Genomic DNA, 12,593 nt, shown 5'->3' on the forward strand with positions numbered 1-12,593 from the left:
AAGTCTTGGCGGTTATAGCGGCCCACCTGAGGCTTCAGGGAATTCAGGTCTTTCCGTACCTGGACGACTGGCTCCTCATCGCCCCAACAAGGCATCTGCTCTGTTCAGGCAGGGATTACTTCCTCAATCTTGGTCCACGCCTAGGGTTGACTGTCAACATGGCCAAATCCTCTCTGGCTCCAACACAGGTAATAGATTTCATAGGGGCGAGATTGGATTCCAGACTAATGCTTGCTTTCCTGACTCCCAATCGGCTTCAGAACCTGAGGTTGCATGTTCAGGCCATTCTCCAACTTCCTGCTCCACCGGCGGAATTAATCCTGAGGGCTCTAGGGTCCATGGCGGCAGCAATTTCTCTGCTGCCCCTAGCCCGTCTAAATATGAGGGTCCTGCAGTGGACCCTCCATGTGCAATGGTCCCTGTCTCGCAACCCCCTGTCCCATCCCATTCCCCTAAGCAGGGCTTGCAGAGGGTCGCTCGTGTGGTGGCTCCAGTCCTCGAGCCTTCACATGGGATGCCCATTCTCGATGCCTCCCCCCGTCGCCACAGTGACCACGGACGCCTCTCGCCTGGGGTGGGAGGGGGGCACTATTCAGGCAGAACGGTCCAAGGCACGTGGAACGACATAGAGACCTCCTTGCATATCAATGTCCTAGAGATGAGGGCGGTGCTTTTGATGTTGCAGGCACTTCACAGCCTTCTTCCAATTGGGACGATTGCGGTTCAAACGGACAACATGTCAGTTGTCTGGTACATCAACAAACAGGGGGGAACCAGGTCTTATCTTCTTTGTCGCGAGGCCATGAGAGTGTGGGAATGGGCGATATCCACCAACCGCTTTCTCATTGCAACGCACATTCCGGGATGGTCCAACATCCTAGCATACAGGCTCAGTCGTTTGATTCTGACCCCATACGAATGGTCTCTCAATCCTCTAGTAGCGAAGCAAATATTTGCCCAATGGGGGCAACCCTGTTGCGATCTTTTTGCCTCTCCTTCAAATACCAAATGCAACAGTTACTTCGCTCTAATCCCCCCTCGGGGGGAGTCCCCGAGAGACTCTCTAGTACATGCTTGGCTTCCCCGTCTACTTTACGCTTACCCTCCATTGCCCATCATGCTGAAACTCTTACAGAAAGCCAGTCGGTTGGGGAGCAAAATGATCCTCATTGCCCCATTCTGGCCTCGTCAAACGTGGTTCCTGTACCTGTGGTCTCATCTGATTCATCCACCCTGGATTCTGGATCCCCTCCCGGATCTCATTACTCACCCTTTGGGTCTTCCGACCCCCAACCTGGTCAACCTCAAGCTGACGGCTTGGTTGCTCCAGTTTCACTCCTGATAAGGACTCCCGGAATCTCCTCAGCAGTTAAAGCCATCCTAGTAGCAGCTCACAAACCGTCCACCAGAAAGGTCTATCGGAGTAAGTGGAAACGTTTCTCCATCTGGGCGGAGCACCATCACTTAGATCCTTTCACGGCGCCTCTTACGTTGGTTTTGGATTTTCTAACTACCCTTTTTCATCAGGGGGCTAGCTGCTCTACAGTCAAGGTACAACTAGCAGCGATTTCGCATCATCATGTAGGGCATGAATCGGGCCCTCTAATTACCTCCAAGCTCTGTAAAGCTTTCCTCAAGGGTACCTTCCTTCTCAGACCTCCGGTCAGGGAGGTAGTACCCCCATGGGATTTATCTTTCGTTCTACAGTCCTTGACAGGCCCCCCTTTCGAGCCGGTGGCTATGGTTGATCTTAAATACCTCTCTTGGAAGACGGCCTTCCTGGTGGCCATTACTTCAGCTAAAAGGGTCTCTGAGCTTCAGGCTCTCTGTGTTAAACCGCCATATTTGGCCTTTCATCAGGATAGAGTTTACCTCAGGATCAAGCAGTCCTTTCTGCCTAAGGTATCTTCGGAAGCTAATATTAATCAATCTATTAATCTTCCCGTGTTCTTTCCCAACTATCAGAACAAAGGAGAGTACAAACTGCATTCTTTGGATGTGCACAGACAATTACGCTTTTATATTCATCGAACTGCTGGTCATAGGCAATCTGACCAGTTGTTTGTCTCCTTTGCCAAAACCAATTTAGGCAAGTCCGTTTCTAAAGTTACCCTGTTACGGTGGATAGCTAGTTGTATCCTCTTGGCATATCAGAGTTCGGGAATGCCTGCACCTCAGGGAGTCCGTGCTCATTCTACTAGGGCCGTCGCTACTTCGGCGGCTTTTACATCTAGGCTCCCCTTGGATGATATTTGTTCCGCAGCCACTTGGGCTTCATCTCATACCTTTATCAGCCATTACAAACTGGATGTTGTCTCTAGAGGTAGGGCGTCCTTTGGCTCTGCAGTGCTACGGAATATTCTTCCATAACGGCCACCCAGGATTCAGGTAGCTGGGGACTCTGTCCCAAAGGTTGCTGACAAATGAAGTGCCTACTTCAGATTAAGAAGTTATGTACTCACCATAACGTTCCATCTGAGTAGGTATCTTCATTTGTCTGCAACTATCCCCCCCTCCTTCCCCCTGACCTATATGATTCTGTTTAGGATCTGTCTTAGATAAGCCCCTTCCTGGGCACAGTAACAGTTGTTATATCGGGCAAACTTGATCTGAGGTCAGTCAGGGTTGGCAGGGGATTATGGGTAAAGGGAGGAGCTAGGAGCTCGGATCTATGCTGTGGTAGAAGTTGCCGGCTCGGATCCGAGATCGGATCCGTATCCCAAAGGTTGCAGACAAATGAAGATACCTACTCAGATGGAACGTTATGGTGAGTACATAACTTCTTATTTTGTACACCCTACTACAAGACATTTTATTTTCATACATTTGCCACTTGTAAAACCAAGAATGTGGTTTGCTTAACCACGTGTGAAAAATGTACTCCATTTTATGTAGGAAAAACCAACAGGATGTTGAAAGAAAGGATAGCCCAACATCTGTCTGATATACATTGAGAGGTGGAGATTAATGTCTTAGCTACACACAAGTTCAGATAAAACACACAGTTTTAAAAGCCATTGAAAGAAGTGTTAGTGGAGGGGATATTTTGTTGAATACTGAAAATGTTAAATATAGACTGCGTAGCTTCAAGCAAATTTGACCCCCTGGACTGAAACTGTGAGTTTAAGACCTGTTAAGAGAAGGTCTTTTTCCATGAAACAAGTACTCAATTGTTTGTTTTGATTTTATTATTGCTGCTCTTCTATTATAAAATTAAAACAAACAATTTGCTGCTCTTCTATTACTGCGGTGGTGGTGCTGCGGTAGCGTTGTTGCCTCAGTTTGACGTTGCCCGTTTGATTCTCAGTTAGAGCGTCTTCTGTGTAGCGACATGCGTGAATGGGCGTTCCTTCGTTGAAGGTTGTGCATTAGGCCCGGCAAGCCAGTACGTAAAAATCTACTGCCAATCATTAGCGGACCGGAGTTCCGCTGTGGCGACCCCTAACCGGGAAAAGCCGAAAGACGCAAAAAAAATTGCTGCTTTTCTATTGGTTTGAATTTGTTCATGTGGTGCATGTATGAGATTGTGTTTTAGTATGATTTTAAGCACCCCTGGATAAGGACTTCTTTTTGGGTCAAAGACTGAGGCTGTACTAAAAAAAGATGGAAGACAAAGCAAAATCTATGCAAACTGTCAACTTCCACAAAGTTCATCCCCCTAGGTTTAGCAGGAATTTCCCTACTGAACACTGGTCCTTTCCCCCTCAATCAAAAAGCAGCCAGAGGAAACCCCAGAGGGAAAGGCCTCAAAGGCAGCATCAATCACAAAGTTCCAGGCAGTGGCCCTTGGGAACCTCCGGGCAGGGGAGTTCTAGGCCACAGGGCCCTGTCGGAGAGCAATAATTACTCTACCTTTCCTCCTACCTGCCCCCCCCCCCACTATCCAGAAAAGACAGGATGAAGGCTATCCCTGTTCAAAGAAAACTGGTCTCTCATTACTTCAGACAAGTGGTTCTGAAAGTTATCTCAGATAGTTACAAGCTGACTTTCAAAGAGCCATTAAGATACTCAGGTTACCCAGATGTTTCACAGAATTCAAAGAACGGATGCCCTTTCTCAGATTTACAGCCTATGGCCCACATTGTTCAGTGGAACCAGTACCAGATCATCAACTAGAGAAAGCTTTCTACTCCAGGGTATTCCTTGTTCCCAGAAAGGAAGGCACTTGGCGTCCTGTCCTTATCCTTGTCCTGCTTGCCCTCAATCAGTTCCTGGTGGTACCAAAATTCAAAATTTTGACTCTTCAAAAACTTCATCCCATCATAGCCCCCTCAGGCCTTAATGTTCACCTTAGACCTATAAGAGGCTTACTTGAACATTCATATAGAGGAATCATGCAGAAGTCGTCTTCGCTTCAGAGCAGGTACTAGTCGCTTCCAATTTTCTGCATTGCTCTTTTGCTCGTCTACCCTATCTGGATGACTACCTCATTCAAGCTGCAAGTCGGTCAAAGCTCTTCAAGGATCTGGTATTCACTCTGACCCTCCTCACCTCCTTGGGGTTTGTAATCGTCACAATTCCAGCACAGACCCGTCCACCAGGATAGTTTTCCTGGGGATGTTTTGGACTCCTCCTTTCAAAAGTCCTTCCCTCGAAAAAAGATCTCCTTGACTCAATACTTGCAAAACATTATGCAAAGACAGTCTCTCAGTCAGCAAATTCCTCAGGGTTAGGCTACATGGCATATTGTATCCTCATGATCGCTCTGGCTAGGATACACACGAGTAAGCTCCAGTGGTAACTCAAGAATCTGTGGTGTCAGCACTCTGTCTCTGGAGACAGAAAACAGCTGATCCCTTGCATTAAGGAGGAATTTGTATGGTGGACGTGAGCATGTACACAGAACCTGGGTTGCCCCTTCAGGTTTATCCCTCAGGGCCAAACTTTAACCACAGATGCTTCAGAGACAGCCTGGGGGGCTCATTTCAGACACCTACATTCCCAGGGCAAATTGGGAGATCAGACGCAAGCAGGTAAATTTGGAAAGAACTGATGGCAGTGCAAAAGGGCCTAGTGGCTTTCAAAGATCAGTGGAAACCAGGGGTCCTACTTGTCAAAACAGACAATGCCACAGTTGTATGGTACATAAGCAAACAAGAGGGCACCCAGTCTTAACTTCTTTGTCAACTAGCGATGCACGCCTGGGAGACTGCTCACTCTGGGGTTACACCTCATGGTGCAGTACCTCCTAAGGATTCGAAAACTCAGCAGATCATCTCAGCAGGAACCTGATGGATCCCCACTAGTGGCATCTGCATCGGGAAACATTCTCAACTTAGTCCAGAAATGGGGATCCCCACAGATAGATCTCTCTGCTCCCAAAGAAAATGCTCAACTGAAGGGATTGTGTTCCAGGAGCAAACTACCCACAGCCTGGAGGACAGATGCTTTCTCCTTCCTTTGGAGCCACCTGTTACTTTATGCATTTCCTCCCCTGCTTCTTCAAAGGGTCCTCCTAAAAAGTCAGGGAAAAAAGCTCAAGGGTCATCCTGATAGCCCAAGACTCGCCCAGGCAGCACTGGTATCCCTTGCTACCAAGTTTAACCAATGAAACACTGTGGCAGTTGCCTCTGAGAGTGGACCTTCTGACTCAGGACAAGGGGAGGATCATGCATCCCAATTTACAGACACACTAACTCAGCCTGGCTAACTCCCCAAAATACTACTCTGAGCACACCTGAAGTGGGCAAGTTCAGGACATTCTCAGAGGCTAGAAGGCCTAGTACTAGGAAATCATACTCAGCCAAGTGGAAAAAATTCTCTATGTGGAGTCCGCATGAATTGTGATTTGGGAATATTTTGTATGATATGTCTAGGGTGTAAGCTAGCAGATTGATTATTTGGATGTCCATCTGTGTAGGGAACCGGACAATACTCTTCGTACTACTGTGCACAGAAAATACCCAAAATACAACAGTCTACTACATGCCTCTAGCTTACACCCTAGACATATCATAAAAAATATTCCCAAATCACAATTCATTAGGATTAAGAGAATTTGTTCATCTAATTTGGACCTTGAGAATTGTCAGAATGATCTCTCGAATAGATTCTTACAGAGAGGTTATAATAAAATGGATGTTCATTCTGCAGTCCAAATGACTAAAAATTTATCAAGGGACACTTTGTTGGGTTATAAATCTAAAGTTGCCATTTCTTCTGTACAGACACCTAGGTTAGTAACCACCTTTGGTAGGAATACCTATCAATTGATGGACATTATCAACAATCATTGGAATATATTAACAACAAACGCACATCTGGCAAACTGGTTGGACAACAGATGTCTGTTTTCATACCGCAAAGGTAAAAGCCTAGGGTCACACTTTTCTTATTACAAAAGAATTACATCATTGGATGTCTCTATTGCTCAGACTACCTTGTTGGGAGACAAACTTATTGGCAGTCACCCTTGTGGTCATTGCTCTTTTTGCAAATATGTATTTACTACCAAAGAATTCACAAGCAAAAACACAGGCAAGGTATTTAATATTAATTATTTTGCAAATTGTAGCACAAATTGGGTGATTTATTTGGCCACATGTACATGCAGGGCATTTTACATTGGACAAACATCCAGTTTAGAATTCGTATTTCCGAACATTTGGGTGATATAAGGAATGCCAGGTCCACCAATGCTGTGTACAAACATACTTTGATACATGAAACGGCCCAGTTTTCTTTTATTATTTTTGACAAGATTTCTGGCAATAGAAACTTTAAAACTGGATGGCACAAACTGCTAAACCAAAAAGAAACCAAATGGATTGTAAAACTAGGTGGTTTATTTCCACCTGGTCTTAATGACAAATTGTGAAGGGCTACTGCCTCTAATAATTGTAATCTATTAATATGTTATAACACCATTTTTGTTCTCTTTGTTATGATGAACTACAGGATTGTTGTTATATTACAAATTTATTGATACATAATTTCAATTTTGATATACATTCTAGTATAAACATTCTTTATTATACCTTCTATATACTTATCGATCTTTGTACTATCTAGGTTTATTTATACATATTATGTTTTGATGATGTTTTCATGTATACAGGAAATGATGTCATACTGCCTAGTTCAAAATACTAATAAATATGGCCAAAAGTTGTGTAATCATCAAACCACTGAAGAAAGCTGATTGCTGAAACTGGTCTGGTTTAATAAAAGACTTTAAGCTACTACTGCTCGGGGTGCTGGATTTCTTTTCTCTTGGAAGGAACTGGACATGGTCAAACCAGTTCACTGCATGTCAGACGAAATCTTAGTGTCCCCTAATGACAGGCAGATGTTCTTTGGCTTTCACTGTTGCAGTCATCACTTGTGGGTTATCCCTGCTGGGGAGCCCTCGGCTGGCCTGAATACCAGAGTAAAGATGGTCCCTTCTGCGTCAGCTGCAGGTCACCAGGGAATGACGTCAGGTTGTCAGTGGTATAAAGCAAGGCAGACAATGGCATTACATCAGTCTTTCTTGCCATGGAGCCCGAAGCAGAAGCAGTTTGCATGTGCGCTGGTTGGCCATTGCCAGAGTGAAACAGAAAATGACTAAGCCTAAGTACCCCGTTGGTGATCTTTTTCTTGCACTAACCGATGTCTGAAAAACTAAATTGTCTCCGCTGTGGTAAACAAATATCACACCGAGACTTCCATAACCTGTGTGTAACCTGTTTAGGCCCAGACCACGACATCCCCAGATGTCAGTTCTGCACTATCTTTAATGCTAGGACCATCCACTGTAGAACAGAATTTGTAGCTAAAAATTTCAGACAGTCCTTCGCAGTACGAAATGGCGTCCGTCGGTTAGCATGCAGTGGATATTCCCAAAAAGCGAAGACAATGAAAGGGACAGACCACAAAAAGTTAGGCCTTCTGACGACTCTAACCTGATGTCAGCCACTAGCACAGCGGAATTCAGTGAGGCGCGTACGCAGCCCTTGGCTACTGCCACACAAGCACCGCAGGCCTCTACCGAGACCCATTCAGAGTCCAGTATGCCCGCCGGATCAGACTATACCTGCCGAGTTTTCGGATGTCAGCCCAGTGGTTGGGTCTGGAGCTTTTCTGCCCTCACCGGCTTCCGAGGAGGCCTTTTGGATAACCGACGCCAAAGACCGATGACCATGCCACAGCCGCACCCAGGCCCATTGAAGCACTGAGGCCTAAAAGCAAGGCCACTTCCAGAAAAACAATTCCCAGTCACCAACTTCTTCAGGCCCAGCCTGCTCAGTCACAACAGGTTCTTAAGTTGGCTGAGGATCTAATCACATTCATCGGCGGTAACCAAACTATCCCAGCCAAAAGAAAAAGGCACCTTCCCCCCAGAGATTTTTTCAGAACCTGACACTGAAGAGTCGGACTTTTTGGACTCTGACAATGAACAGCAGCCCCTCACCACCTTTGAGGATTCTAGTGCAGAGGAATACCTCCCATCTGCATCCCCCCTGAGGACCTATCATTTGGAGAGACCTTACCCTCAGGGAACACTTCCATTGGGAAGCTCAGGACTACCCCCGGTTTAAGAAGAGGCTGAGTTTCTGGACCTACCCCAGCATATAAACCCTTAGCCATTCCTCCCATTTTGCATGTGGTAGAGGATGTCTTTATAGGGTCTAGCCTCACACCTGATGTCCTGCGTCCTGCACCTAGAAAGCCATACAGGTACTACAGGGTGCCAGACACCCACAAATACGTATTCAAAAGTCCTGCAGCCGACCCAGGGACCCAAAGGGGCTAGGGCCAATTCCTCCAAAAACCCAATACCTTCTGGCAAGGATAGCAGAGCCCTAGACAGATGGGTTAAAAAGGTGTGCACCTCTGCTAAATTAGCTATCGGAGTTCTTCCATATGCTAAAATATCAGCAACATACACTGGAACTGTTAAAGCAGAAAATTTCCTCCTTGCCAGACAGTTCAACTTCCAGAGAACTGGGAGAGCTCTTACACTGCAGTTGTGAAGTGGCAAAGCATTCCTTCCACTGCAGATACGATGCCCTAGAAGCCTCTAGCAGGGCTGTTGTTGCAGAGTCCGTCTTTAGGAGACATGCATGGCTGAAAGAGCAACCTCTGCGTGATCATGTTGAATCCAAACTCCTAGACACCCCCATAGATAAGGACCGCTTGTTTGGATCTAAGGCAGAGGAGGTGATCAAGAAAATGGAGGATAAGGCCAAATCGATGCAGACAGTAAAAGATTTCATCTGATGTTGATCTTTATTCATTCCTTACTTGATAGGACTTTGGTTCCATCCTCAGAACTGACATGGCCATTTCCAAGCTCGCGTCAGCCAAAAAACTCTTAGCGAAGACCAACCCATAATGCCCCTCTCATAGTCTCTCCAGATCTCATTTGCTGCGTTCCTCGTCAGAGGTGCCTAGCCTCTCTCTGTCTCTTATGCTAAGTGAAAATTTTGTATTCTTTGTGTAGTTTTCTCTCAAAACTTTGTTCTTTCTAGTCAGTTTTGCCGTTTCCTTCCCTCGCCTGTAACCTGCTTCTAATTCCTACCCTCTGCCGTTGGTAGTTAATCTTTTACCATTGTTGGTACTGTCCCTCTCTCCTGCCTTTGGTAGGCCCTCCTTACCACTTGTGGTATTTCTAAGTATCATCGTTGGTATTCTCTCCTTTTCCTCTTAATCTTCTCAAAAAAAAAATTTTTCTCTTGTTGTTGTTGCCTTTCTGGATAGCTCTTGTTGCCAGTACTATGTCAGACAAAGTTAAGTTGAGGTTTCAACAGTGCAACAAGTGTGGGCAAAAGATGCCCCTGCGGATGGTCACGCTTGCTGCATTTACTGTTTGGGCGTGGACTATATAAATTCTGCTTGTGACATCTGCTCTACTTTTAGCAATCGCACTCTAGCAGAGCGCACAAACAAGTTCATTTTGAAAGGTTTAGTCAAAACACCTTTTTCAGAGGCTCTCTATGGGTCGGAGGTCTCACCACCTCCTAAAACGAAAAAACACAAGGAAAAATGGAGTCGCACTGTTCCTACATCCCCGATAGTTACAGAACCGAGTCAGCACCAAGCTTCTCTGGCACCCTCGGTGCAGACCTCTTCGGTACCAGGCCCTGTGTCTTCCCCCTCGGTGCCGTCTTTGATGGTGACTCTTATTTTGGTTCCAGCTTCAACACCATCGGCTTCAGTGCCGTCCTTGGTTCCGATACCGGCTTTGACGACCATACCCGCTTCGGCGCCATCCCCGATCACTGTGCCGGTAGCTTATTCGGCTCCACAGACTATGACCTCTGTTCCTAAGGTTGAACATCTCCCAAGAACCAGATACTCCATCTTACGACCCTTTTTCGGGGCACCAGTTTAGCCCCTTTCTTGAAAGACTTGACTCTCCTACAGCAGCCTCCTATAGATCCACCAGGAGCCTTTCTGAACAAGATGCAGTGCGGGTTGTGCATTAGCTTCTGGCAGCTAAGGGGATTGCTCACCCCGGCTAGACTTTCCATCCCCTTTGGCTTGGAGCCCTTCACAGCATACTCGCCCATTTATCCTCTGGCCTCTACCCAGGCCCCGGAGATCTCTTTACCGATGACCACCCCGGTGCATACTGCCTCGGCTCCTGACTGCAGAGTTTTCCCTGTCAGCACCGACCTCCCTTGCTGCTTCGGCTCCGTTGGAGCCGGTACACTCCAGGATCAGTGTTTGGACTGTCTGCACCTTGGTACCTAGCCTGGCGCCTATTTTTTCACTGGTGCCATCTGTCCATGGCTCCGACAACTTCCAGTCCTCTTGGAGTGCCTCACCTGGAGGCAGGCTCCTCAAGGCATGGTGTGACCCCAGTACAGAGGTTGTCCTTCTCTGTTCTGGGCTCCCATCCCTCCTCGGGCGGGCCTGCTTTCCAGGTGATGGAGAGGGTCCTTGCCTCCACAGGCTTGCAGTCGGCACCAATGGCATCGACACCAGAACCTCCCTCTAACATGCAGCTGTCCCAACCCCCTACTTTGGGATCCCGGGCACAGGAAATGCAAGACCTCCCTTTGAAGAGAACCCTTTCTCAGGAGTCATCCCCAGAAGATCCCACTGGGGAGCCACCCCAGAAGAAACAGTGCAAGAGGAAGCACCTTGATTCCCCTGAGGCATCTATCACTGATGACACCGATTGCGATGAGGGAGAAGGGTCCCCACGGTCTCCCCCAGATGACGGCTCATTTGGCAACATTCTCGAAATCCTAAAGCAACGGGGAGACGAAGTCCTCTAACCCTTCTTCTGAGGAATCTGTGTTCTTGCAGGCTTCCGTGCCCGGCCATCTACTTCCTTCGTGACCCCACCTGTGGATGAGCTTGTAAAGCTGATCGTGCAGCGTGCCTAGAAGGCCCCAGACAATGTAGAGCCTGTCCCTCTGAGGCCGGACAAAATTCTATCCACCCCCAAAGACCAGCCCAACTGGTCCAAGCAGTTGACTATTGATTCCATGGTCGTGGCGGTGGCCACCAAGAAGGAACTGGCAGAAGATAGTTCAGCTGTCCACCCGAACAGGGAGTCTCGGGGCCATGGACAGACTAGTGAAGCGGACCTATGCTTCAGCGACCTTTGTCATTCGGTCGCTGAACTATCTGGCACACTTCACTTGCCGCCAAAGAGATCTAATTTCTGAAATGTCTTCCTCTTTGACGGGGTTACTGCCTGATGAGGTGTGACAGTCGCCTCACAGCTAGCTACCCTTGAATCTATCTTGAACTCCTTGATGCGTTTGATATCTCACACCACCGAGGGGGCAGCTCGAGCTACTGCATCAGGCATTGTCATGTGTAATTTCACAGACCCCTTTAAATCTTCCTTTGTCAACCCGCCTGTCGACAAATCTGCACTTTTTGGTCCCGAAATACAAGACGCACTAGCATGAAGTGAGAGAGACTGAAAGACCTTGTCTGCTGTGGGCATACATTTTCCCACCCCCCAGAGGTCGTACTCCGGGAAATTGTGGTTCAAGAAATCCCAAGGATCTTTTCGTGAGCAATCCCCCTGGGGCAGAGGGAGCAACTTATTTGGAAGACTCCCCTTTCGGGGTAGAGGGGTTATGCATAACCAGAGTGCTAGAGATTCCTTCTCCGGCCAACCCTACCAGCGCTCCTGAGCGGCGGCCTGATTGCTTTCCTCTGGAAGCAGTCGAGGGTTGTTTTTCTCTGCACTTACCAGCCTGGCAACTTATTACTACCGATGTTTGGGTGCAGAGACTATCCAGAGGCTACCAGATACCATTCGATTTAACTCCCAGACTCGTCAAACGAATCCCCAATGTACCACCTAATCAGAGGGAGGTAGCAGCCTTAGCAATAGAAAAGCTGCTAAGAAAAATCATCCAGCCAGTCCCACCAGACCAGAGATGGTCCAGGTTTTACTCGAGGTTTTTTTTAGTACCACAAATGACAGGGGACTGGAGACCAATCCTGGATCTCAGCCTATTGAACACATTTATCAAAACCTCAAAAATTCCAGATGGTCACGGTACAGTCCATTCTCCCCTTTCTAGGGAAGGACAACTGGATGTGCTCTATAGATCTCCAGGACGCATATTACCACATAAAGATAGATCATTGCTCCCGGAGATTTCTCCGCTTCTGGCTGGGAACCGATCACTACCAGT

At 47.2% G+C, this 12,593-nt stretch overlaps 1 protein-coding gene across 1 annotated transcript in view; it reads left to right on the forward strand.

Annotated features, from left to right (window-relative positions):
- MINK1 (misshapen like kinase 1) overlaps positions 1-12,593 on the forward strand; it is a 1,658,622-nt gene that overhangs the window by 499,180 nt on the left and 1,146,849 nt on the right. Inside the window, exons 10-12 of the mRNA XM_044077078.1 lie at positions 3,328-3,335; positions 7,974-7,984; positions 9,911-9,971. Of these exons, the coding sequence (XP_043933013.1) occupies positions 3,328-3,335; positions 7,974-7,984; positions 9,911-9,971 (80 nt within the window). The remainder of the gene's footprint in view (positions 1-3,327; positions 3,336-7,973; positions 7,985-9,910; positions 9,972-12,593) is intronic.

This window comes from Protopterus annectens, chromosome 7.part0 (genome assembly GCF_019279795.1).
Source record: "Protopterus annectens isolate FY-2018-M chromosome 7.part0, PAN1.0, whole genome shotgun sequence".
NCBI classification, from domain to species: domain Eukaryota; kingdom Metazoa; phylum Chordata; order Ceratodontiformes; family Protopteridae; genus Protopterus; species Protopterus annectens.